This window comes from Trichoderma aggressivum, assembly GCF_033847375.1.
Source record: "Trichoderma aggressivum f. europaeum strain CBS 100526 chromosome Unknown scaffold_015, whole genome shotgun sequence".
Classification (NCBI taxonomy): Eukaryota; Fungi; Ascomycota; class Sordariomycetes; order Hypocreales; family Hypocreaceae; genus Trichoderma; species Trichoderma aggressivum.
The window spans coordinates 194,262-221,020 of NW_026946381.1; the positions used below are offsets into that span (position 1 = coordinate 194,262).

Below are 26,759 nucleotides of genomic sequence, written 5' to 3' on the forward strand. Positions count from 1 at the left end.
AGGTGTCTTCTTCTTCTTTGCTGGCTGGAGCTCCCTTTCCGGCTCCCTCTGCGGCTCTCCTTCTGGCTCTTCTGAGAGCTTCTGCAGCATCTCTTCTAGCTTCTGGAGCTGTCGATGGATCTGCCGTAGCAGGCTTTGGCGCGACGGCTGTGGCAGCCGGCTTGGTGGTTGGCTTTGCTGCTGTTGGGTTGGTGGATGAATTGGTGGTTGGTTTGGTGGTTGAATTGGTGGTTGGCTTTGCTGACTTGGTGGTTGAATTGGTAGTCGTCTTTGCGGCCGTCTTTGCGGCTGTTGAATCAGTGTATTGGGTGGATGGTTATGGCTGCAAAACTGGGCTCCTGGTCGATGCCGAACAACCCAATGGCTATCGCGAAGCTCTGTAATGTTGATTGAGAACTGGCAGCCTTTGCGGAATTGGTTGCAAGAATAGACCATCTTCCATCGGCAAATGTCTTTTCTAAAGTTGGACCTTCGAGTAACCCATTTATAGCCGCCAATTGCTGCGTAATGATCTAAATTAAGCTCTAATTCTTCTCTAGATCGATAGGCCGTTTCGGGAGGAAGAGAAGTTGTAGATTGATCCATAACGGCAGTTGAAATGGATGCAAGGTTTAATGTTGTAAAGAAGATGGCTATAGGGGCAGCTAGAAGAAAATTACAGTGGTTGTTATAGCGGGCTTTTGCTGACTAAGGGTCCCGTGCACCTATGGGGGGCCGTACGGCCTCGTGGACCTATTCGTCGCCCTCATAATAGATCATCCATGGCAGCACAAGGTGGCCAACATGGTGTACTTGTCAAGGTATCAAAAACATTCCTAAGCTGAGCGTCTATCCAATGCAATTGCTTACTGATGTACAACAAGATTGCTTCATTCATTTAGATCAAGAGTCGAGGAAAATTGACATGTCTACCCAACAACTATCCAACTCTCAACCTCTAAACTCAACCAGTCACACAAAAGTCAAACAATGTTATGCAACAACAAAGTGATATTATAATATAACGTGACTGTCAATTATCATTCAAAAGCTACATACAGGTATCAAACAAACAAGCGGCTATCATGTCTCCTCATAACTATCCATCCCTGTTGAACGAAAGAAGGCAAAGTAAAGCAAAAGAAGCGAAAAAGAAGAGAAGAGAAGGAAAAAGGGGGTGTAAAAAAGCCAACACAGCCTCCAACCGAAAACAATTCATAACCTCTCAAAGGCTCTCTCGTTAATTTCCCAATCGTCATCGTCTACCGAACAACAACAGCGGCATGGGGCTCCTCGTCGCCATCGATGCTCTCCTCGTACTCACTTCCAGAGTCTTCGTCCTCATACGCAGAGCTGCCCTTGCTGATCCGTCGCCTCTGCGTGCCATCGCTCTCGTCGTGCCTCTCACGAGCGTCCTCGTCGTCATCCTCGTCAATTTCCTCTTCGTACTCTGAGCTGTCGCCAGCGGCGTCATGCACCGCAGACTCGTGCGTCACGTTGACCATGTCGCCCTCGTCGAGCTCTTCCACCGTCTCGTCAACGCTCACATTCTCCTTGGTCTCCTCGCTCAGCCCGCTCTTCTGCTGCGTGCCTCCCCAGCTGCGCTTCCTGTGGCCGTTGACATTCACACCTGGTGTCTTCACACTATGGCTTCTTGTAATGGTGCTCGATGCCACGTTCTTCGTCATCTGACTGAGCGACGCAATACGTCGCGGGGTTCCCGTTTGACCAGGCGCCATGGGGGTTCTTGTTGCGGAGAGATGCGTGGGGATGGCTCGTGTGCCGTCCTCGCCCGCTGGCTTCTTAACCCGCTTGCGATTCATGGAATCTGCGCCGTCCTTGGCCTTTTTGCCAAAGAGAAGCACACGAGAGTGGTCCATGACTCCATTAAAGATTCGTCGTTCCAAGCCTTCGGCCCGAATTTCCATCTCGTGAAGCTCCTCCTTGCGCAGGCGCAGTGCAGTCTCAAGGGCAGAGACATCGCCGGTGAGGCGAGTCTTCTGCTTCAACAAGCCCTCTTGCTCGGTCCGCAGAGACAACAGGCTCCGTCGCAGCCACTCCTCCTCCTCCTTGAGCGTCTTGACGGAAGCCTCAGCATGTTCCCTCTCGGTGTTAGCTCGCTCAAGGGCAATGTTGGTCTCTTCCAGGATCCTGGCGCGGTTGTCGCGCTCTTCCACCATGTGCCTTGATTGCTTGGAAAGGAACTCGGACAGTTCGGCGGCGCTGTCGGAGACGGAACGGTGCACCTTGTCGAGCGTCTGGAGCTGGACCAGGGCTTGCGCGGCAGCGTCGTTATGCTGCAACATCTTGTCCAGCTTCTCGTGCACTACGGCATCGTCGTACTTCTCGGGCATCATGGCCCTGAAAGCCTGCTCCGTGGGAATCGCCCCAACCACCTTGTCCTGGATGGTCTTGGAGTGCTCAAAGTGATCCCCAACGAGACCAAGGATGCTCTTGACTGCCTCCAGAATCTGCGGCTGGTACTCACCCACGCTGCTCTGGACTTTGCCAACGGCTGCCTCGACTTGATCGCGCGTCTGCTGGTGATCGGCCTTGCCCTCGTTGTGAGTCTCCTCGGAGCGAGCGGCCACCTCTTCGACCTTGGTGAAGACAATCTTGGAAGCTTCCTCCATCTTTTCCAAGGAGTCGGTGACAGTCGAGCCGAGAGTATCAATCAGAAGCTTCAGCTCGTCGGCGACGGCCTTGGTACCTGCCACGGCAGACTCGGTCACGATCTCGCGAGCCTCGGCGGCCTGCGACTTTTCGTCCATCATGATCCGGAGCGCCTCGTTCTTGGCCAGCACCTCGCTGATCTTGTCGTCAATCTTGGCACGAATGTTTTCCGTAACTTCGTCGAGCTTCTCGTTCGACTCGATCCTGGACCCGGCGATGGCCTCCTTGGAAATCTCAAACTCGCTCTTCATGGCTTCAAACATGTCCTTGACATCCCCGGCGACGTTCTCGTTCTTGTCAACCTTTTCGCCCATGGTCTTGAGCGCCTTGCCGATGCCCTCGATGCCCGTGGAACCGTCCACGAGCTTGTTCCGCATCTCCGTCTGGAACTCTTCGAGGAACGTCTTGATGTCGGACTGGCGGTCAACAAGCGCCTTTGACGACGCCTCGTGGTAGTGTTCAAAAGTTTCCTTGGTCTCCTTCATGGCGGCTTCCAGCTTGCCAAGATCCTCCCGGGTCGTAATCGTGGCGAAATCCGCAACGGCAATTCCGTCCACCAGAGTCTTGATCTCGCGCACGACCGTTTCGACGGCGTGCACATCCGATTTCTTGACCTTTTCTGGGCTCTTAGCCTCTCGTTCGGCGTGCTCCTGGATATCTTGCAGGCCCTCAGCGAGTTCCGAGATGATCTTCGTCAGCTTGGTAAAGTCATCCTTGTGGAACAGGTTGGGGATGTCTTCCAACTGCCTGTTGACTGATCGAATGGCCTCTCGAGACTCCAGGATGAGCGACTCCAAAGTGTCGATATGCTCCCGTCGCACCGCCTGGTCACCGTCAATCAGATGATCCACGCGAGACTTGGTGTTACGCAGAATATTCTCAATGGCGGCGACGTCCTCTTTGGTCGGGTTGCCACCGCTCTTGGTGAAGATGGAGGGGATGCTTCTCATGACGTATTCCTCCTCCTCCTTTGGCTTCTCGGCGTCGTCCTTGTCTGGCTCCGATCCGCCGCGTGGCTTCGCTGCTTGGACCACCACTGGTGCACGAGACTTGAGCTCATCGACGCCCCGCTGGACATCGCGAAGCATGCCTTCCAAGTGGGAAAGGTCCACCTTGGGAGCCGCGGCCGCGGCCGGGGCAGTGGAATTCGGCTTAATCTCCTCAATCTTGGCGCGCAAAGAAGTGATGAGGATCTCGAGATTCTTGATATCGTCGTGCTTGGCCATATCAGCAGGGATAATCGCCATCTCGTTGTCGTTGTCGCTATCGCCACCACGGACGGTACGGATGGCAACCGCCCTATCGTTGCTCGAGTCTCGAATGGTGCCAATGTCGGACCGTACACCGTCCAGGCCTTCCTTGAGGGCGTCAAGAATCTCATCGTTTGCTGTGAGATCAACCGGCTTGTTGGTGATTCTGTCAATGCCAGCGCGAATGTCATTCAGGCCATCGTTAAGAGCGTCGAGAATTTCACTAGTCTCTGGCCGCGGTCGGAGGATCTCTTGTCGAAGGTTGCTCAGTCCATTCCGCAGAGCGTCAAGGAGCTCCTCGTTGTGTGGTTGTGACATCAGGGGAGCAGCGGGAACCATGGACGAGTGAACAACGTCTCGAAGTCCCTCCAGCTCCGTCTGAAGCTGGTCCCGAGAAGCTGCGTTAGCCTTGGACACAAGCGTTGAAACCTCATCCTTGAATTCCTCCATGCTCTTGAGGAGGCCGTCCAAGAAGTCTTCTTGGCCGGCGGCCCCAGTGGCACGGTCAACGTAGCCCTCGATGGCCACGCGGAGATTCTCAAGGCCATCCTTGGTGGCATCCATGAGCTGATCAGTCTCGCGGCCGTTGTTGTCAGAAATGGATCTAAACTCGAGCTTCATAAAGTCCATCAGCTCGTGCAGCTTGCCACTGATTTCGTCGTGATTGCGAGTCGGCACAAGAGCGTTGCTCTTTCCCAGATCCAAGTCGCTGAGGCCCTCTTTGACGGCACGGAGCATGTCCTCTCGTGTTAGCTCGTTGCCAATCGCAGACGGGGCCACTGGAAATTCGAATTCCTCCAGACACTCGCGGACGGCTTCGATAATCTCATCTCTGGACATGGACGCTTGAGTGTCCATCTGGGGGGGTACGTAGTGCTTTAGGCCCTCGACGACGGCCGTCAAGATTTCATCTCTCGTGGCTGCCGGAGGCATTTGGTTGCGACTTTCGTACTCCTGGAGACCCTGTTTCAAGCACTCGAGGATCTCGTCCCTCTCCAGGCCAATCTGCTGTACTTCAATCTCGGGCTTGTAAGTCTCCCAAGCTTCGCGCACAGCCTCAAGGACGTCGTCCCTGTTCAGGTCTGGTATTTCCTTGGTGGCATCAATGTCCTTGAGCGCTCTCCTCAGGGCAGTATATATCTCTTGGTAGTCGACTGTGATCTTTTGCAGGGCCGCGGACGCCTGAGACTGGCGGCGGTGTTCCTTGAGAACATGTGTGAGCTGCTCCTTCATCTGCTCCAGTCCCTCGTCAATGACCCGCGAAACCTCATCCTTACTAGCCGAGGGCGATGGCTCGGTGTTGTCTCCCGTCTTTCTGCCGACACTCTCCAGTCTCTTGCCGAGTTCACGGCCCATCCCCAGCACTTCGCCTCGGAGTTCTCGCACAAGTGCTTTGACCTCTGCAGTGAGGCCGCCGCCTGCCGCAACGCTATCCTTGACTGAGCGAATGATGTTGATGACATCGTCGTTTAGAATGCCCTGGGAACCCGGTGCCCGGCGGCTGTCCAAGTGGTTGAGCGACCGCGGAGCAATAGCACTGCTTGGGCCATGGTGGATGCTGCCCTCGCGGTCCAGGCTGAATCTCCGAGCGTGACCGGCGGCGCTCATGGGCACCATGGCACTCTCAGTTTGGAGACGAACAAAGTCGACTAGTTCCTCTACCTTGGCAGCAGTTGCCATACCGGTAAGCTTCTCCGAAAGCTCAAGGAGATGGCTGAGGAGCGACTCCTGTCCATCCTTGGTACCAAGACCGCGGAGAATCTTTTCCAGCAGGAGAATGGAAATCGCACCCGAGTTGTCACCGCCCACCAAGGATGGCGTGCTCATGGACGCGCGGTCGATGGATTCAGCAAAGCTCTTGGGCGAGGGAATCCGGGGCATTTGGTACGTTCGCCCACTGTTGGGTGACTGCGGGTGAGGCTTGTTGTCAAGGAAATAGCCGCCGTTGTACGAGTCCCTTGAGGAAATCTTGGCTGAAGTCTCATTGATGTTGCCTAGCAAATCCCTGAGGCTCTTTCTGATATCCTCGTCTCGAGTGTTTGTCGCCTCCTTGAGGCTGAGCAGATCCGTGGCATTGTCTCTGCTGCGTCGGCTGAGAGCCGCCATTTCCTTTTGCAGGGAGCTCGCGATGCTGGTGAGACTAAGAATCTGCGATGCCAGAGAGTCCATGGTTGCTCCCTTGGCGCCGTTGGTGATGTTGGAGAGCGGCGGCTCTGCTTCCTTGGTGGGCGATCCGCTAGGCATGCTCTGCAAGGCCAGCATGGTTGACGACTGGGGCGGAGTGTTCTCCGACAGAATGCTTTGCGGTGCCGGTCGACGGACGGTAGGTCGCACAATGGGCGTTATGCTGCTTGAGAGCGATTGCGTCGAGAGGTTCATCTCTTTATCGTAGATGCTGGTGCGAGGTACTTCAAAGGAGCTGACCTCTCGGAGTCCTGGCGGCGTTGACGGCCTGGCGTTCCTCTCCGATCTTTCAAAGGACTTTGTGGGAGACGTGTTGTTGCTGGGGGTGCCCGAGTTGTTCTCCAGCATCATACTGATGTCCCGCACAGAGCCAGAGGCCATCGACTGCAGCCTGCGGTGAGGCCCGGTGCCCTTTGCGATGGATCTGTCCGGCGATGTGTCGTTGACGCGCTTGGACACGGGAGGGGGCATGTGGGCGCCGTGGTTATCGCGAACCCGCTCGGTCAGCGCAGCATGAGCAGACTGGATGGCGCTCGACACTGGATACGGCGATGTGTTTGTGCGCGCGGAATGCTTGGGCGACTGGTGGTTGACAGGCGGCTGCGGCAGCGCGCGCTCAGACTCTGCACCGTCCCACCTGCTACGGGTTAATTGACGCCAAAGCAACATGGCGGCTTGATGAGGTGAGGGGATACGCACATTGGGACGAGTCCTCGCTCCGAGGAAGCTGAATGTTGATGTCTCAGGTAGGGATCTCCGTCGAATGAGCCTTGTCGCCCGGTATATGGCATGCTTTCGCCCTCGATGGAATGCGGCGTGCAATGGGGCGAGAAAGGACGAGAAATTGCCAAAGTAGAACGCCCGCCGTAAATATCAGCAATCAGGTTGCGGCGCTAGAGGGGAGAGAGATGTTGATGGTGGGATTATGTATTTTCGTATTTCGGCTGTACTCGTAAATATTATATCGCGGTGTGCAGCCTGCTGCAGAGAGTGAGAAATAAAATAAAAAAAAAGGCGTTGAAACTGCTTCAGCAAGGAAAAAGCAGCTGCTGACGCCTCCAACTCCCAATCTTGGGAAAAAAGATGGGGAGTTTTCAGCGTTTCGTTGTTTCACAACTCTCGGCTCTTCATAAAAAAGATAGGCTTGATAAAAGTTGCGGGTGGTTGGAATTGTTCTGATGGGGACGCTTTTGGGGTGAACGGGCTCGTCAAGAAGGCGGGCAGCGGACAGGGGTGTTTTGTTTGTTGCGCCATTGGCGCGTTGCCGGGCAACCAAGTGCCGGGAATTGGGCGTTTGTGCATGCCTTTTTACCACGGTGATCGTACTCGTACAGGGGGGAAACACATTCATTCATTGGCTCTGGCTCTCGATGAGTGATGGATTATGGCGAATCAGGACTCGGCGCAAGGCACACGGCGTCAAGCCACGTCAATATTTTGGGGCCATTGCTGGGGATATCTGATGGAGATTTCGCTTCGGTGGCTGGTGGAGATGCGTTGCCGTTGCCCTGTGCGCTCATCTGCTGTCGAAGCGTGTAAGTGGATGGATACGATCCAATACGCGTAGTTTTGTGTGTAAGGATACGTCCTATTCATGGTTTGATCGCTAACTATCTAATTCTACACAGAGCAGAGTCGTTCTATACATGCCATCCATGGCGGCCAAGAACATCCCGAGCCCAACGGCGCCTGTAAACACTGTCCAAAGAAAGACGCCGTAGCCCAGTATTCTCTGTCTCTTTCTTTTTATTTTCCCTCCTTGTATTTCTCTTCTTTTTAATAATTCAATTGGAGAAGTTTTTTTTTTCCTCGTTCATCATTTGTAGGTTGTACATATTGCGTTATAGTTTATGCGTGGTTCGGCTGCTGCTTGGCGAACATGGTGTCGAAAGCAGGGATCAAAGTCTGGGCAAGCCAGAAAGAGAAGACCAGCTTGGGTCCAGTCATGAGCAGCTGCAAAACATTTCATGTCAGTCTCAGTTTAGTAGAGAGGAAGGGGGAGGGGTGTGTCTAAATGAAGGCTTGCTATTGCGATCATCCCTCCACTTGCATCATCAAAGAGATGACAAAGCAGCAGGCAATAGCAGAAGCAAAGCCATCAGCGACACCGTATCAATCATCGTACCTTGGGAACAAGGCCCTTGAAGAAACTGGGCAGACCCTCGTTCTTGGCCATGTTGGTCAGGATTCGGAAGCCGCTCTCGGGGTTGTCAAAGTTGCGGTTCTGGATTCGGGTCTTGATGACATCGAGGGGAGCAGAGACGACGAGCGAGGCCGAGGCACCAGCAATGGAAGCGACAAAGTTCTGGAACCAGCTGGCCTTGTTGTAGTCTTCAAGGTGGAACAGGTACTCCTTGGCGAAAGCAGAGCCTCCGAAGAGCTGGATTTGGTACATTCGTCAGCACAGAATCACTCGAGCCACTCGCGCAGAATGCAGAAGCAGATGGGACTCACAGCGAAAGACCCGGGAGCGTTTCGAGCAGCAGTCCATCCCCAGCCTCGATACAGGCCGAAACCCTCGTCAGCGACAATCTTGAGGACGCCACGGCCACGGAAAGCCTCGGGGTTCGTCTGGCGCTTGATCTTGAGCACATCGAGGGGCAGCAGGACGATTTCTCCGATGCCGATCAAGCTATCGCCAAGTCAGCAACAGAATTTCAGAAACAAAACTTCTTCAGCGACTTCTCCTACCTGCCAGCAGTCGAGTGCAGGATGGCCTTGCCGGTCTTCTTGCCAAAGGCATTCTCAAAGTCCTTGCCGTAGTGCTTGCCCAAGAAGTCGCGCGCAACGGGCTGGCCTCCATACTTGTATATCCTCTGCAGGACCTTGTATCCGGCGGCATAGCCCAGGCCCGGGAACAGCGACACAAACTTTCGTCCAAAGGGCGCCGAGGCCTTGTCCTTGAAGATGACCTGGTTCAATTGGCTGGCGGAGGCAACCTGCACATCATGTTCAGCTGGATGATTCGGAATTCATGGATTCCGCTCCCCCTTCAATTGCCGCGCATATTGCTGCACAAGGGGAGCTGTGGTGAATGCGTCCTTACTCGGGTTTGGTTGCTCATCAATCGCTTCGCGATCGTATCCACCTATCAAGAGCGCAAAAAAAATCGTCAGTCAAGGCGTTGATGGTTTCTGCGATTCCTTCCGGGCGACATACGGGATGGAAAATTGCCAGCTCAGAAATACCAGCGGAACCTGAAATCCATTCATCAGCCACAATTCGTTGTCCGCGCTCGCAATTGGGCGCGCGCAAGAGAGGATTGTTGCGTACCTGAACCGAGCAGGCGAGCCAGGTTTGACTCCTTCGATCCTCCAGAGGCCGGTGGTGACATTTTGTGAAGAAGGTTTGTGAAAAGATAAAGAAAAAAAATATTACACAATACCAAGGGTATACAGAAAATAAACCAGAGAGAGAACAAATCAAGACCCCTTCGCACAAGCACGAAAAAAGGGAAGATGGGAAGAACAAGAAAAAGGTTCCGCCGAATATTTTGCTTGTGGATGGGAAACTTTTTTTTTTTTCTGGCTGTTGGATATCTTATGACGCTTTCGGGCTGCCGATAAGGAACCTTGTGGTCAACACTTTCAGCACTGGGACCGATTTTCGGCGGGCACGCGAGAGGTTTGGCGCTGTGGCTCTAGCGGGTTTTTGGAGGGGTAATTTGCGCTGTATCGGACGATCTTTTCTGGCTGATATTGACTCTTATTTTCGTGCAGCTTAATCGTGGCGCTACCCTGGAGGAGCCGGGGCTGGTTTGGCGCAGGGTATTCGGCGAACGAGAAAGAGAAAAGAAGAGAGAGAGAAGTAGAAAGAATTCTTTTGAGACATGTGAGATGAGCAAACGCCCGTGTATTTACGGGTGCTCAGGCGTCTTGGCAGCCTGTGACCGCGCCATTGTTGAAGCCGCATTGTGTCGGGAGTAGTTATGAGACCGAGGTCGTAAAGAAGATCCTGTCTTGAGCTTCACTGCCGCGGCTTAGTAGCCGAAGCAGCAGACGGGAGATTTCTCAGGACAATGACACTTATTAGTACTGTGGCGGATGGAAGAGGCACTTATTAATAACGGATAATGCGGCTTAAACTTCATGGTGATTTCTCTTTAAAAAATGGAAGAAAGGACTGTTAAAATACATCTTCTACTAACGAGAAAGCAGTTTTAGACCAGACACATGTTCGCTTCACCTGCAGGTTTGAATGAAAATGACAATCTAGAGCAGCAGTTACACGAGATAGAGTTCAATTATATTGGTACAATGCCTTTAGTATTCCCGGAATGTCGACACCGTCTCGTCCAGTCTCATAACTTGTCCAAGAAGCTTATTCTGTTCCTCCAAATGCCTGTTATACTTGTTGTAATGCTCCGCCGTCATCACCTCTTCCTCCTTTCCCATGACGTCCTTTCTCTCGACAAAGGACAGAATGTTGCGCTCCCTGTGTCTCTCCACCTGTAGTGTCTGCAGAGCGCGAACCATTGCCTTGTACAAGTCATCCAGGATCTGTGCCTGGCTTCGCTCCCGATCAAAGAACCAGAAAAAGAGCGTCCTGTTGGCCACTCTTGTGTTGTCCTTGGGAACTTCTTGGACATCCACCAGACCAGCCATCTGCATGGCAAGCATCTTGGCCTGCACGTCCGTCTTCTTCATCAGCGCCGCAGAAGGCAGCATCTTCTCATCCAGCTTGCCTTTCTCTCGGAGTATTCGGGTGAGGCGAAGTCCATGTCTCCCAAAAGATTGTTCGATGGAGGCATCCAGCTCCGTCTCTCGAAGGCGCTCCATAACCTGGTCGAAATCCACCGTCCATTGCCCACGGCCTTGTGTTCCGCAGTGGCGAATGAAGCGGTGCTTGCTTTCTGCTAGTAATAAGAGATGCGCGCGCATCTGGTCTAGACGATTATCCGTCGATGTCGCTGCATCCTCAAATGTCACCTTGGTTGGCCGGGCTCCATTGGTCTTGGATACCGACCGAGATCTTCTGGAAAAGCTCCCCTTTGTGCCCATGTCGTCCGAATCATCGCTGTCAAACGGCCCCGATGGGTCTTCGTCCGAGTCATCACCAAGCATGTCGTTGCCGGCGGGCGCAGTTTTGATCTTCTCTGCACTTTGGTAATCTATCTTATCTTTAGGGGCCTTCCCTATGCCTGCTGTGACGTTGATCGACTCGTCAAGATGCTCGTAGACATCCATCGTCGTGGCTGTCGCTTGTTGAGCAATTGACTCTTCTCCCAGGAAAGGATCTGCCCGGCACCTAGACACATCCATGGTAAGCAGGCCTAGCAGCGTGCGATAGACCTCGCCGGTAACCTCTCCCAGAGTGTCCTTGGCGAAGCTGGCTAGACGGTGGCTACGCAGCTCAACTAGGCACTTGTCGTAATTTACCCTGACAACCACGTTTGGCTGGTGGGTTTCAATGAGCCGAATGTACTCGCAACATGGGGGAAGCAAGGAGGGAATCTCACATTAAGAGGTGGCATATCGTCTTCCATCGCCCTATCCTCCTCTCCCAATCCATTCCCGAGCTTTCTTCGTTTGGTTACGGGACCACCAAACTGGTCAAGCTGTCTCTTCAGAGCCTTGGGCTGGTCTTTAAACGCACGATATTGCTCCATGATCTGCCTCTGCTGATCAATTTTTGTTTTGGTTGCCTTTTCACCCGGGGCGGTCTTGGTGACCTCCGCTTCAATTTCGTGGTAAACATCGTTTGGATTGCGGAAAGACTGCGGCCTAACGGTCTCAATGATTTCGCATCGAATCAAGTGGCTCAGCACATTGTGAAGTTCGGCTTCGGACTCAATCAGACCAGAGTCGGCTCCATTCACACCGTTGCCGTTTGCGTGCCCATTTGATCTTGGAGCTCGGGATACGTATGCGTGAGTCAGCTCGGCGATCCTTGCATATCCAAGAAGCAGAAGAGTCTGCACGAGGTCGCGCTCTGCCGTTCCATATTGGCTCTCAATCATCTCCAGGATCTTGCCGGATCGAACGAGGTTATAGCATGCGCCGGGGTTGGCTTCATAGGTGGTGCGCTTGGTGTCGGCATCGGTGTGGTGGTATAACAGATTCTGCTGGATCAGGACGCCCAGGCCATTGCGAATTTGGCGGGGGCCCAGCTGCGTATAGAGCCCGAGCTGCGTGATGGTCGATCGGCCTTTTGTGAGGAGCGCGGCGAGGATTCGCTACAGCAGTGCCAAAAGAAACAGAGTCAGCCTTTATCCAACATGGAAGCGAAGAGCGCAATGGTCGTGGTATCGAACGACGGCGCCAATGGATAAAGACATGGAACATACCGAAGGAAGCTCGCCGTAGAGATCATTGACTAGGAGAGCGCAAAGCTCCGCCGCATGTTTAGTCTGCATATGTCGCCGGAGTCAGCCTGATGTCTCCTCCCACCTCGATTCGATGCAAACGGCGAGTGTGACTAACGACGAACATTGCTTGCTCCTAGAGATCCTCTCACTATCTCTAGAGCTGTCACAGGTGCTACCTCGGAGTCATTGACTTGTGCCGCAACAAATCCGGAATCTTCGTGCTTCGATAGGGCTGGAAGGGCGGTGAGAGAAAGTCGCAGCGTTGGTCGGGTCAAAGTGAAGATGAAGCGGAAAAAAAAAGTTGAAGGTTCAGTGATGTGTTTTGCGAGCTACAGGATGGGCCGCCGATTTTTTTGCGGGCAGAGGGTGAGCCAAAAGGGAAGGTGGGGCAAGCGCTGAGCGTAAGGCAGCAGGTACTTATACTTGCCTGTGGCGGCGGCTGGAGACTTTTTGGCAGCTGCAGGTACTTTAAGCCTTGTCTCTGGCTGGATGTTTTGGAACCTCCAATTATATCATCTTGATTTGATACACCACAAATGCGTCATGCATTGGACACCGGAAAATACGCAGTAGCTGTACATGTACATACAGGTGAAAATACAGGAATTGTGACTACGATGATTTTACAAGTTCTGTATGCGTGTGCCTAGGTGTATGTGTGTGAGGGTATCGTTTTACTTTACTTGCGTTTCTACATGTCATGCCTCCTAACGTACAGACTGCCTTGCGGACAGAACACCAGTCTGAGCTGGGCTTCATGATGCCTCGGCTACCTTCTGCTGCTGCTTCAGCTTCTCCTCAAATTTGGCAAACTCTTGCAGAGAAATCTCTTCTTCCTCGTCCAGGATCTGCTTTACTCCCTGGACTTCTTCAATCTATGCGACAGGAGAACCCGACGGTCAGTGGACAATTGTTTAGTAACAGCAACTTGATTAGACTCACATAATGCATCAACATGCCCTCAATGCCATTTTTCAATGTCACTGTACTTGAGTCGCATGTCCGGCAAGCTCCACGCAGCTTTAGCAGCACCTGGCCATCCTCGAAGCCGCGGAATTCAATGTCACCACCGTCCTCCTGGATGGCCGGGCGGATTCTCGTTTCCAGCAGCTCCTTGATCATGCCCACCACCTCGCTGTCGTTTTCGTTGTAAGCAAGACTGTCTTCTTCCACAGCCGCGGATTCGTCCCCCTTGCGCTCCGCGACGTTGACTATAGTCTCGCCGGAAGTGATAGCCTCGGTTATGAGAGCAAAGATCTCGGGTCGCACATGGGCCCAATTGGCATCTCCAGCCTTGGTTACGGTGATAAAGTCGGCTCCGTAGAAGACTGAGGTTATGCCGTCAATGTTCATGAGCTTCGCGGCCAAGGGCGAGGGATGCGGCGGAGAAATCGTAGCTCGCGGGTTTAGATACTCTATAAACGGGGTGCTCATGTCTGGCGGGATGATGCGGTGGTTCGGTAAGAATTTGAGGGCATCCGGGTTTGGTGTGTTTTCAGTCTGGATGAAGATTGTCCGTACGCCGCTCGGGATGGGGCGCTGTGTCTTCCTGGCGTGAGGCCGTGATGCGGCAATGACTGGGATCCGCATGCCGGTGCTCAGATGCCGCTGAGAGGCTACTGCGATTCGACATGCCGGCAACGGCCTCGAGATTGCGGCGGCGACGAATCGCGACGCTGCTCTGTGCATGTTTAGCGAAGCCATGGTATAATTTCCCCTTGCCTAGGAAAGAAAAGACAAGGAGAAGAGAGAGAAAAAGAAGAAAGAAAAAGACGGCAAGCTACTGATTACAAACCGAACGTCAAGAGGCAACTTTTGGAGCGCAAAGATGGATATCCGCGGCGCATCACGTGATCGAGCCAACCTCTCCCCGGCTGCCGAAAATTAGACGGATAGCTGCACGACGAGGCACTTCTTTTTCGGCGATCCATTGCTCCATCACGACGCCTCAAGGACCGTCAATTGACTACGCCATCACCCTCGACCATGATTTCGAGATCGGCTCTCTCTCGAAGCGTGCAACAGGCCGCCCGCCGGTCCGGCGCCGTCCCTCGCCGCGGCTATGCCGCCGCCGCTGCCCCAACCGCATCGTACGAGACTGCCGATGTCAGTGGGCTGAAGATTGCCTCTAAGGATGCCCACGGACCGACCACGACGCTGGCGGTTGTGGCCAAGGCCGGAACTCGTTACCAGCCTCTGCCCGGACTGACCTACGGCCTGGAGCAGTTTGCCTTCAAGGTAAGGGCGCATTCTGCTGGGTTTTTCGAGGCTTGTTGGCGTCGCTTGAGCTAATTTTATATCGGCTCTAGACCACCCAGCGACGATCTGCCCTGCGCATTGCCCGCGAGTCTGAGCTTCTCGGAGGCCAATTGACTGCCTCTCACACCCGTGAGGCCCTCGTCATCGAGGCCAGCTTCCTGCGCGATGATCTGCCCTACTTCGCCGAGCTCCTGGCCGAGGTTGTGTCCCAGACCAAGTACACCAGTAAGAGATGGCCGGATCGCAAAATCTAGAAAAAGCTGATTCTTCACGACGGAGGCTAAAAAATTTGTCTGTCATGTAGCCCACGAGTTCCACGAGGAGATTGAACGAGTCCTGCCCTACAAGAAGGCCGCTGTCAACGCCGACGTTGCCGGCCTCGCTCTGGACAACGCTCACGCCGTGGCCTTCCACTCTGGTCTCGGTGCCGCCCTGAACCCCTCCACCACTGCTCCCTTCCAGAAGTACGTCAACGAGGAGTACGTTGCCAGCTTCGCCGACGTCGTCTACTCCAAGCCCAACATTGCCGTTGTCGCCGACGGTGCTGGCTCGCAGGCCCTGTCCAAGTGGGTTAACCAGTTCTTCAAGGGCGTTCCTGCTACCGCCAGCAGCGGACAGACGCTCAAGACCGAGGCCTCCAAGTACTTTGGTGGTGAGCAGCGAACCAGCCACACCTCTGGCAACGCCGTTGTGATTGCCTTCCCCGGATCCGACGCCGCTGGCTCCAAGCCCGAGATCGAGGTTCTGGCTACCCTTCTCGGTGGCCAGTCCACCATCAAGTGGGCCCCTGGCTTCAGCCTCCTGTCCAAGGCCACTGCCGGAACTCCTGGTCTCTCCATTGCCTCCTCCAACCAGGCCTACTCCGACGCTGGTCTTTTGACCGTCCAGCTGTCTGGTGCCGCCGCCTCTGTTCGCAAGGCTGCCGAGGAGACCGTCAAGGCCCTCAAGGCCATCGCCGCCGGCACCGTCAGCAAGGAGGACGTGGCCAAGGCTGTCGCCAACGCCAAGTTTAACCTGCTCGAGAAGGCCCAGACCCGCGGCTCCAGCGTTCTGCTGGCCGGTACCGGTCTCGTCCACAACGGCAAGGTCCAGGACCTCGTTGCCCTGACCAAGTCTCTCGACGCTGTCACTGCTGATAAGCTGAAGACTGTGAGTAACTTATCGTTTCCCCCCTTTCCCCGGTCCCCCAACCTACTTTCTGAGCTATGCTGACATGCGTTTTTCTCTCTCTTCGTTCAGACCGCCAAGGCTCTCCTTGACGGAAAGGCGACAGTCTCCACCGTGGGTGACTTGTTTGTGCTGCCTTATGCTGAGGAGCTGGGTCTACGGGTATAGAGGGGGAATTAAGGCGTAAAAAGCTTGTACAACAGTCAGAGTCATCTAGATGTGGGGGAGGGGCTAAAGTCATTGGTGTTGGTGTGAAAAAGGCCGTCTGTATTAAATCCCCTTTTGTTCACGAAGCGCGTCCGTCCCATCTTGACCCTTGAATTGTCGCCAACCCCCATATAATGGCTTAGGGAGAACGGAAAAGGATAAAAAAAAAGACGATACAATTTACCGTATTGTGGTCTATGTGGTATCGGATGTATGATCGGCTTGCTGAATGGGGAGGCTGAGCAACAAGAGGGCGAATGACGAAGAGTTTCAAGTACGGCTGTATGATTGTGAAGACGGTATGATGATATGATTGTCTTGAGATGGATACCGGCAGTGTAACTATTTCCCAAGGGTTGGCACTGAGCTTGCTAGGGAGCATGGACACTGGAGATATGATATGCTCCGTTGTCATATGGCTTTGTTGACTTTGCTTCCAGATGAACGGACGCATGTGCATTTGCAAGTCAATGGAGACTCATTGACCCGTTTTCGATGAAACGCAGCTCCCATCACAGCGATCGCGTAAGCTACCGTCGAAGCATGCGTGAACTGAGGCCATCTCGCGATGTAGAATTAAGGCGGCACTATTCACGCAGCACGAAAGCAAGCCACCATGGCTACGTAGGAAGTAATCAGGTCATGCAACAGGGTTTGGAGAGGAAATGCTAGTGTTTTTGGTGATAAAGAGCGAGACATGGAGATGTATCAATGGGTGTTTGGATTTCAGGTGACTAAGGAGGATTGAGGATTGAGGATTACTAGATGGGCAGGGGAGACAGAAGACTAGAGATGAGGCTGAAACCGGGAATGGGAAAATAGAGGAGGGGTTTGATAATGTTTGGAGGAGGATGTATATCCCGTGGATGTGCAAGGGTCATATTGTGCGGTGCCTGTGTGTCGAGATTTCCATATTCGGCAGTGTGCTGGATGTTGTTTATACGTGCATCTACGTTGGTGGCTTCATGCCATCCACATGCACCTTTTAAGACACTAGACGGATCTGATATGCCATTTGACCACTGTCCGACTGCCTGGGTCATGCAAGGGGGCTCTTCCACTTCTGTGTCTGTGTGAGATTGATCTCTGTTTTGGCGGGATCTTTTGATAGATCCGCGTCTTGATAGCCTGAAGCAGTGCCAAGGTCAACGACTGCTGCTTCGCGTAAGAGACATGTCGACTGGAGGTGAGAAACACGGAGTTCTGTGGCGCATATCCATGTGTGTGCTGGGAAAGGGAAGAAATTACTGCTCGTAAGTCGAGAGGCGTGATGAGATTTGGTGGCATGGGCGACGGCTGAAAAAAAAAGGGGCAGGGGAATGGGAAAAAAGCAACTGAGGTGCTATAGACTATCGGATTTTGAAAGATGACGGCGCAACAAACTAGCGTGGGTGCGGACATGAAGGATGCTGATCTATATGGTATGGCATGGAGAGAATCTCATTGTATGAGGCCGCCATATGATACTGTAGATGCTCAATCGGTGTAAGTCGATGTGAAAGACAAGACGTCAACCACTGGCTTTGGCACGAGCGGGCTTATTGGCCCCGTGATTGCAAGATTGACCAGGCATTGTTAGATGCTATTGCCTGGACAGGGATACACTTAATCTCCGCCGGATAAGACATGCAGCAGCAATACCTAATAAAGTGAGGCTGGTGGGCAGGGCCCGTCGTCATTTTACTTTTGTGCTTGTGCGGCCGGGCGAATGACGCGCTGTCGTTTCTTTTGACCCGGCGAACCCCGGGGGGTCTTGTTGAGATGCTGCCGCATGGGAAACGGGGGGCGGAATCACGCAAACGACATTGGCTGTGGGAACTGGAGGCGCCACGATGGTGGTTGTACAACGAGATGAGGCTGTTGTCTGGAGAGATTTGGCGGGTTGGTGGTGGTGATGATGATATTCACGGGTGTTTGTACTTGCAAGGGGTGATTCAGAGGCTGCAGAACTGAGGCGTCTGCTCACTTGATTGGGTAAACAGCACGGGCATAGGCATTGATACGGTAATACATGTACTCACTACTACTATAGTACAAATGACGGGAGCTTGAAATTTGGAGCTACAAAACATGTACTCGTCCGTTCAATCTCATTTAACATTCCAGGTCCATCATGGCCCTCCAGCATCAACAATCCCGTCACCACTGGCCCTTGCCGCAAAAGGGAACAAACCATCCATGGATGGCCCGTTAGCGCCCTCGCCCATCTCCTTTTTCGGTGTCCCAGCAACAGGGGTCTTTCTTCTGGGCTTCTGGGGCCTCTTGGGCGCCATTTTGCATCAATTTGATGTCTCTGACGGCCATCTGCGATAGGGCAGCCTCTTGTCCACACTCCACCCTGCCTGAGCTCGGGTTCCCTAGCGGCCTCTTCAGCGCTTCCAGCGCTCCAGCCTTCCGCTATAACTGGCAGCTCTCCTGATCAAATTGTCTGGAGACCCCTTGCACGTTGCTAAGCGGTGCTCTACAGGCACCCCCCCGGGAACCACCCAAGTAGCGGCAGCTGTCTCCAAAACTCTTCTCGTAGCGCATTTTGTAGCGCTGGAGCCGCTGGAGCCTGTCGACCTGCATCATCGGAACTCGAATTTTTTTTTTCATTCACCGGTTTTCTTTTTATTTTTCTGCTGTTTCTTTTGTGGCTGCACTGCAGTGGCGCCGGCAAGAGGCGCTCCTGCTTGGGAACCAACCGGTAGCACGGGGAACGAAAAAAAAAAAGTCTCGGCACGGGCAAATCCAGGTGCTCGTCCTTGTACCTCAGAGGCCGGTGTCGAAATCTCAGCTCTCCGCCCAGATCTTACTTGTACATGCCGCTGCCCCCGACTCGCCGAGGCTCCCCGTTTGCGTTTCATTTGCATTTGCCCTCTTCTGGCGATGCTTCTTTGCTCTCTTCCCTCTTCTCTTCATAGTCGCTGTGAGTGAACCTGAACCCTAGCCATGTGCTGTTCTGTGCTGTGCTGTGCTGTTCTGCGCTGTGCGTTGCCCCGCTAGATGCAACATGCGCTGACCCCAATGGATGTCGATAGCTTTCACCATCTTGACCAAGCAGCTGTCACTGGGCAGAGCTTGAGCATCAGACAACTGCAACGTCATTCCATTTCTGTCTTATTTGTCCTACCCGATCTAGCAATTTGCTTTGCCCAACGACTCCAAGGCATCGTCGGCCCAACATAGCGCTCATCTTTGCTTCCATTGACTCTAACTTTTCTTGCCGTCCTTCTTCTCATCTTTCGTCTCCTTCTCACATCTCAATGATCACTCGACGACGACTCGTTACCTCCTAAACATCGTCCTCGTCTTACTGTCCATGGCGGCGAGATGACGGCGACTCCCTCCAGCAACCGGCTGAAGCTCACCCCCTCCAATTCACCTTTTCTCACCTCCCGACGCCCGAGGTCTCCGCTGCGCGGTCGACCCGTCTTCGAATCCCGCCTTTCGCTCAAGAGAGTTGTCGGGACAACGTGCCGCTCACCCACCGCCTTTGATGCCGTCGGCACCACCTTTGCCTACACCGCTGGCGGTGCCGTCGTGGTTGTTCATGTCGACGCCGACCAGTATACCCAACGATTCTACCGAGCTCGCCCCAACGTTGCGTCCCTCTACGCCGCCTCCCAGAACGGACCATCTGCACCGACGACGGCGACGACGGCCCCAAAGGCTAATGATAGCCGGAACCGTGTTGCTGCCGGCTATCGAGACTCTCACGGTGCGCCAGATTGGGCAGATGGTTCGACACCTAGGACGTGGACGAGCCGTGAGCGCATCAAGGCGGCCACCTGCCTCAGTCTAAGCCCGGATGGAAAGTACTTGGCCGTGGGCGAGACGGGATATGCGCCTCGGGTTTTGATTTTCAGCCTCCAGGATACATCCTCTGATATTCCTCTAGTGTCAATTAGTGAGCATGCATTTGGCGTCAACGCAGTGGCATGGTCCGGGGATTCCAAGTATCTCGCCTCCCTCGGAGCCGCAAACGATGGCTATCTGTATGTCTGGAAAGTAGACCCCCGTAATGGCCAGACAAGACTCTTTCAGCAAAATAGGTGTACATCCTACGTCAAAGATATGGTTTGGCTGGGAAACAACCTCATTACTCTCGGCATCCGGCATATCAAGATGTGGAAGATTGATGAAAACGCCGGCATCTCTCCAGCAAAGCCAAAGTTTGGCTCGGATCACCCTCCCTTGTCGCCAACGTCTCAAAAGACGTTGCCTGGTCGGAACATTATTCTGGGAGGCCTTCTGGAAGCTACTTTTAGCTGCGCAGCTGTCGACGGTAGCAGGTTCATCATTTGCACGGAGGCAGGTGATGTGTGCATTTTAGACGGCGATGATAAGCAGACAAAAGTTGTCTGCATTCTCAACCTTGAATTCTCTATATCGACCATTCAAATCAGGGGCAATGTTGCGTATGTTGGCGGCAAAGGCGGCGATTTCACCAAGCTCGATGTCGTCAGACTGATGGAGGGAAGCAAGGACTGTATTATTGGCACATCGCAATCCTCGACTGGATTGGTGGCCTTGGGTTTTATGATGAATAACTCAGTCACCATTGATGCCAAAGGATCGATTGATATTTGGGATTTAGACTACGTGCCCGGTCAAACGGCCGAGCCGTCATCCCACATTCATATCCCAGGCCATGGAGAGCCGGTGGCCGGTATCTGCCCCATGGATAGGCTGAATGAGATGCAGGCGGCTTTTTTGACTTGGTCAAACTCGGGCATGGTGACTTTTTGGGACTTGGACGGCAAGATCAAAGCATCCATCGGCATTCCGTTGGAAGGCCTGAACGCGCCAGATGCCAATCCGGAGACGCCGAATCAATTGACCTGTGTCAAAATCTCAAAGAGTGGGCGTCTCTTGGTCACGGCCGATCGCCTTGGAGTACTGAGAGTCACAGATACAGCTACAAGGGAGTGTCTTCTCGATACTAAAGCTCACTCGGCTGATTGTACATCCATCAGCCTGTATGAAGATGAAGGGAAATTCCTCATGGCTTGTTGTGGTAGGGACCGCACTGCACAGCTATTTCACCGTGCTTCTAGTAGCGGCAATATCGAGCACTTTCAAACCATTGAGTTTGCCGCCAGAGTTGTTCAAGTTCTCATCTCATCGGATGACAAGGTATTCACTTGTTCGTGGGACCGAATAATGCATATTCACGACTTGGTTACCAAAGAAGGGGACCCGGACGCAATAGCTGCCATTCCTTCAAAGGTCGTCTCTCTCAAAGCGTCGCCCACTTCCATGACCGTGAGCTTGGATAGTCGGACAGTGTTTGTTTCCATGTTAGACCGATCCGTCTGCCAGTACGATATCTTGACGGGACGGCCGATCAACTGTTTCAAGTGTATGGATGAGAGCAGCATAGAATCCGCGGTTCTTGAATCCATATCCATCGAACAGGGTTCGCCTAGAGACTCTGATTTTCTGTTGGCCGCCTCCAATACCGACAAATCCATCCGGCTCTACGACTCTATTTCTGGGAACTTTTTGGACCGAGAATGGGGTCATACCGAGGCCATCAATGGCGTGTGCTTTGTTGAAGACGGCGATGAGAACAGACGCGTTGTGAGCGTTGCGGCTGACGGGACGATCATGATTTGGTCTCTCGATGTTCATGAGCGGCTGAAAAGTAGAGAGCCGTCACCTTCGAGAGACACCACCTCGGGCAGGCCACCCTTGCGAAGGGTCTTGTCAAAGGCTGAATTGGCCGAATTCCAACGCCCTCGAGAAAATTCGACGGGACAACGTTCCTCGCCGCCTCCGCCCTTGCAAATTCGAACGGTACGGAAGCGCACTTCTCGACTCAATCTCGGTTCCAACACCCCCAACGCCAGGACACCCTCTGGGACTCTACAGATTAGCCCTGGCGCCAGCAGGGTCATGGACGACACGCCTTCGCGCCGAAGAGGCCTCGATCCTACTGGCAGCCCTCCGCTCAGCCCAAGGGCCAGGCTGTCTCGTAGGCCATCGCTTCCGGCCCTAGGCCACGCAGCGCGCAAGAAGAATTCCACCCCCAACCTTCGCGGAAACTCATCCCTGACCACGGCGACGGAACAAGCCTGTCGTACTTTGAGAGCATACCGGAAGAAGCTCTCGTCAGCAGAGCCTATCAATCCAGATGCTCTCAGCGAACTGGATCAGGAATTGCGGTTCACTGCGGCCGCGCTGGGCGACCGCGCAATCAGGAGCAGAGCGATGAACGAGACGGTTCTGAGCGGCCTCTTGGACCAATACTCGGAAAGACTCGTCACCTTGTTAGACGAGAAGTTGCGCCTCACCAGCCAACCGATAGAACGAGACACTGAAGTGTCAAGTGAGGGTCGTCGCGGTAGCACGGACGAAACCTCAAGCACAACATCATCACGATGACAGCTTTTTCATTTTTCATTTTTCATTGCATCCTGTCTGTCACTAAACCATACCATACCATAATTCTGGTTTCTTTTGTACCAAGTGCGGTCAATCACCACAGGGACGGAACAGCCCACACAATGGCGTTTGGGATTTCATATATTATCAGGGGGAAGCTCTAGACACGAGCTCGAAAGGGAGAGGCGGACTGTGCTTCACACATGGGGTTCTGCTTTTTACAGCGCTGATATGATACCACGGGGGAATTGGAGTTTAAGGCTGGTAAATCAGATGCATTTCTGTATCTTTACACGGGCTGTGGCCATGGGAGAGGGCGGTGGCATGAATTCCTTTTACATACTAGTTTCAAGAGCAGAGAGGCCGTAACAAAGGGCCATTAATCAGGGTAGCTCCGCGCGTGTGCGTGTGTCGACATGATTCTCAATATTCACATCCACACTGATGATTTACAAATTGTAAACCAATTCCCGCCGTGTCCATGTCTGCAGAGAAATTCGCTGGTTGATGCCTATTCGCTGCAGCTGATGCCGGACTTGGTTCTTCGTGATATCACGTGACGTGGCCGCGATCGAAGCTTTGTCCCCCTGCGTTTCTCCGCTGCCGCAATCTCGTTTCCTTTCCATCTCCAAAAAATAATCCAACAACGGACTTGCGCAGCCTCGCAAACAGTACATCCTCCGTCACGTGATTCCGGAACAACTCGGTCGCGAACGAACGACAAAAAAAAGTTTACAATCGCGGTTTGAAAGGAAATTGTAGCGCATTGAAACGAACCAGGCCGTGTCGGAGCAGCCGCGTCGGGTCAGATGAGAAAAGGACGTTGAAGCCATTGCCTGAAGGGACTGGAATCTGGATTCACGGCTGCCTGTACGTTTTATCATGACCCTGCCTCTGTTCATTGTTCGTAATGACGTAGATGAACATGTGTCCTAACCATCGTGTTTCGTGTCCCCAATGATTAGATCGTGGCGCCCATATATCCTGTTGCGACGAAGCGTGACGGCCCCCTCGATAGCCGGCGAGGCGGACCTTGGGGCATGAATCAACCGGCCGCACACACGCCCCTCGAGTCGCTGTTCCTGTTCCAGTCGCTGCTTTCCCACGGAGTCGACAGCGGGGCGTTTGCGCGCATCTCGGAGCTGCTCAAGGGGAATGCGCTCATCAAGAACGGCAACACTTATGATGCCGCGCGTCTAGCCCCCGAGGCGCTGCAGCAGCTCTTCCACCGGCTGCTGCGAGAAGAGATTAAGGGCGATGCGGATCGTGCTGAAGGAGGAGCGGCGGGAGGCGGCGATGGGTTGGGGTCGCCTGGGTCGCGTAAGAGGAAGCTGGGCAGCCCGCCGCTGATGACGCTCAAGGAGATCTACGAGAATGTCGATCGCATTCCGGGTATGATCGATCGAATGTACGTACAATATCGAGAACACACGGCCGGGTTGATTCGCGAGGACGAACGCAGATGCGCAATACTGCAGAGAGAGATTCAATTGCTGGAGCGGAGCGAGAAGGAGAGACTTGCCAAGGTGGCAGCGAGCCAGAATGTCACGCCGACTCTGGCTCCACGAGATCCAAGGGCAGCGGCGGCGGCGGCGGCGACAACGACAACACCGTCATTGACAGTACCAATTCCATCACCGATGCCTCCTTCGAATGGGGCTACTCCTTCTCCAGCGCAGACACCAACTGTCCCAGCAGGCATCAGAAAGGGACCGACTCCCAATACGCCTGTCCCACCGCCGAAGCCCCTGGTATCTGGCGTTGCAGCGCCCAAGGTCACCCTACCGACGCAATTGGCATCTGCAACACCACCACCTCGACAGGGCGTCTCGCCGAAGCCACCAAATGGAACTTCTTCTGTGCTTCAGGCACCGGCTGGAATTCCCACGCCACAACCAACCTCCCAGGTGTTGCAACCGCCGACGCAGCAACCGCCGAAACAGATTCTCTCCCCCCGACCAGAGGCTACTGGCCCGCAGCCCCCAATTGCTCCAGGAGCAGCCCCTGCTCAGGCTGGGTCGTTGAAATGGGAGAAGCCTTATCAACCTCCGCAAACAACGCCAGGTCTCCCAGCCGAACAATTCTCGCCACCGATTCTCTCTTCTCCAGGCAATGCAGCTCTTCAAAAGGCGCCGCCGCCACAGCAGCAACAGCAGCAGCAGCAGCCTCCACCACCGCAGCAACAATGGCAACGACAGCCAGTATCTCATCCACAGCATCCACAGCAGCAGCATATTCAGTATCCTCCACAACCGCCACACGGACAAGTGGCACATTCACCACAGCCACAGCCACAGCCGCAACAGCAACAGCAACAGCCACAGCCGCAGCAACAGCAACAGCAACAGCCACAGCAACAGCAACAGGCTCGACCACCCGCAGCAAAACCTGTCCTGGTTCCTCCACAACCTGCAGGCCAACTGGCTCCCCCTGCCCTACAGCCAGGACCTCCTCGTCCAACCGGGCCAGGGGCTACACAGCAAGTTCGGCCGCCAACAACACCCTCAGCCCCAACAGGTCGTCCTATCCAACCTCAACAGCCCCAGCTTCACCATCAGCAAGCGCAACAGGGTCAACAAACAACTCCTCAGCATCCGCATATCCAGAGGGCGGTGCAGGCCCAGCCATCCTTACTGGCTCAGAAATTCCAGCATATACCGAGAATCCAGACTCCACGGGCCATTGCCTCCGCAACTCCTGCCAAAACATCACCTTCGGTAACCGCCGCTGGATCTCCCATCCCCAACAAGGGGACCCCTGGAGTTGTCGCAACGCAGCGATGGCAACCAGGTGCTCCCTCAGCGCAACAGGGAGCCCGGGCGATGCCCTCTGCTTCTCCTACCGCCAAACCGTATGTTGCTCAACCTCCACGTCCTGCTATCCCAGAGCATATGATTCGGCAAGCGGCTTCTCCAGGGCCTGCCAGGCGTCTTAGTCCTGCGTCTCCTGCGCCACGGACGCCAGCACCATCTAGTCCTGTCTCTCTTAAACGCGGGTTTGGAACGAAATGGGCATCTCACTCGACACCATCCACTCCTGGTCCGATAACATCAGAACCGGAGAGCCCGGCCTACGAACCCGTCAGCCCTCCGTTGCCGCGTCCCGCCGTCACAAAGGACTCTGCAGCCAAGGCAGTCCCTAAGCTCGCCGCCTCGAAACCCACTGCTAAAGTCGAGGCCACCCCCCCAGCAAAGGCACCTCGAGGTCGACCACCACGTTCGGTGCAGAGAAGCCGTGGTCCGAGCGCGACGCCGTCCGCCACGGGCACAAGGAGAAGCCAATCTGTGATTTCCCAAACCGATGAGCTCTCACTAGATCATTCCGTGACCAAGGTAAAGAAGGAGGTTGCAACGCCGCGGCTTCGAGAAGAAACCGGCGACACAACTGCGGATGAGAGCATGCCAGGACGTGGCCTGATGGCTACACCCAGTAGTATGACCCGTGCACCCAAGCGGAAGCGGCAGGATACTCCTACTGACCTTCAAGGCCCTCCAACGCATGTGTTGTGGACGCGAGGATTCACAAAGGTGTCCTCGTCGGCCCTCGACCAGATATCGAGCCATCGCGACGCCAACATGTTCGCGACAGCGCTGCGAGAAAAGGACGCGCCGAACTATAGGCAAATAGTATTGCAGCCGCAAGACATCACCTCGATCCGCTCTGCCATCAAGGCAGGCAACAAAGCGGCGCTCCAGGCGGCGGCTAGTCTGCCGGGTGGCGATCCGGGCACGGCGAGCGTCTGGCTGCCCATCTCCGAGGATCTCGTCCCTCCGAAAGGCATCATCAATAGCGCTCACCTCGAGCGTGAGCTGGTGCACATGTTTTGCAATGCAATCATGTACAACCCCGATCCCGATCGCGGTCCCGGACCGGCGTTTATGAGAAGGTCCCAGAGCGACGAGGAAGAAGTTGTCGGCTATCGGCTCGACGAGAACGGGGTGGTTAAGAACACGCAGAGCATGTTTCTCGAGGTCGAGAAGCTACTGGGCGACTTGCGCGCGGCCGAAAAGGACAGGGGTATTCCGCCGATATCCACGACGAGGCAAGGCAGCGTGGCCACGCCGGCGGAAGACACGGCCGAGGAGGAAGACGAGCTTGCCGGCGATGGGGACTCGGCTTCGGCTTCGGGGACGGCCAAGAGGAGACGTATCAGTACAAGGAGTTAGAAACGGCCTGTTCTTGAGAAAATGCTGGGCGAGAAGCCTCGTGGGAAGGGCTCGCGGAGTCCGAGGGTCTTGCGGGGCTCGAAGTTGGCGAAATAGCTGGGGAGAAGGGAAAGGGAAAGGGAAAGGGTATTAGCGGGTAACGGGTAGCGGCGAAACGGGGGGATTTTGATGCTTTTGCGATGGCTTTTGAGTTGTGTA

At 54.3% G+C, this 26,759-nt stretch overlaps 7 protein-coding genes across 7 annotated transcripts; 3 read left to right on the forward strand and 4 right to left on the reverse strand.

Moving 5' to 3' along the window:
• Positions 1–1,241: 1,241 nt before the first annotated feature.
• On the reverse strand, positions 1,242–6,755 carry Triagg1_4683 (uncharacterized protein; the record flags this gene model as incomplete). The annotated part of the gene is made up of 1 exon (XM_062899113.1): positions 1,242–6,755. The coding sequence occupies one exon, from the start codon at positions 6,753–6,755 to the stop codon at positions 1,242–1,244; it is 5,514 nt and encodes a 1,837-aa protein (XP_062756263.1).
• Positions 6,756–7,934: 1,179 nt separating this feature from the next.
• Positions 7,935–9,420, reverse strand: Triagg1_4684 (uncharacterized protein; the record flags this gene model as incomplete). The annotated part of the gene is made up of 6 exons (XM_062899114.1): positions 7,935–8,039; positions 8,212–8,466; positions 8,541–8,718; positions 8,778–9,025; positions 9,246–9,283; positions 9,360–9,420. 6 exons carry the CDS (start codon positions 9,418–9,420, stop codon positions 7,935–7,937), a joined length of 885 nt encoding a protein of 294 aa, XP_062756264.1.
• Positions 9,421–10,348: 928 nt separating this feature from the next.
• Triagg1_4685 (uncharacterized protein) lies at positions 10,349–12,441 on the reverse strand (the record flags this gene model as incomplete). The annotated part of the gene is made up of 3 exons (XM_062899115.1): positions 10,349–11,442; positions 11,511–12,261; positions 12,373–12,441. 3 exons carry the CDS (start codon positions 12,439–12,441, stop codon positions 10,349–10,351), a joined length of 1,914 nt encoding a protein of 637 aa, XP_062756265.1.
• A 707-nt stretch (positions 12,442–13,148) lies between these two features.
• Positions 13,149–14,082, reverse strand: Triagg1_4686 (uncharacterized protein; the record flags this gene model as incomplete). The annotated part of the gene is made up of 2 exons (XM_062899116.1): positions 13,149–13,268; positions 13,336–14,082. 2 exons carry the CDS (start codon positions 14,080–14,082, stop codon positions 13,149–13,151), a joined length of 867 nt encoding a protein of 288 aa, XP_062756266.1.
• Positions 14,083–14,379: 297 nt separating this feature from the next.
• Triagg1_4687 (uncharacterized protein) lies at positions 14,380–15,987 on the forward strand (the record flags this gene model as incomplete). Its single annotated transcript, XM_062899117.1, has 4 exons — positions 14,380–14,631; positions 14,703–14,877; positions 14,957–15,801; positions 15,892–15,987. 4 exons carry the CDS (start codon positions 14,380–14,382, stop codon positions 15,985–15,987), a joined length of 1,368 nt encoding a protein of 455 aa, XP_062756267.1.
• A 3,351-nt stretch (positions 15,988–19,338) lies between these two features.
• Positions 19,339–22,395, forward strand: Triagg1_4688 (uncharacterized protein; the record flags this gene model as incomplete). The annotated part of the gene is made up of 1 exon (XM_062899118.1): positions 19,339–22,395. The coding sequence occupies one exon, from the start codon at positions 19,339–19,341 to the stop codon at positions 22,393–22,395; it is 3,057 nt and encodes a 1,018-aa protein (XP_062756268.1).
• A 1,040-nt stretch (positions 22,396–23,435) lies between these two features.
• Triagg1_4689 (uncharacterized protein) lies at positions 23,436–26,561 on the forward strand (the record flags this gene model as incomplete). Its single annotated transcript, XM_062899120.1, has 1 exon — positions 23,436–26,561. The coding sequence occupies one exon, from the start codon at positions 23,436–23,438 to the stop codon at positions 26,559–26,561; it is 3,126 nt and encodes a 1,041-aa protein (XP_062756269.1).
• Positions 26,562–26,759: the final 198 nt, after the last annotated feature.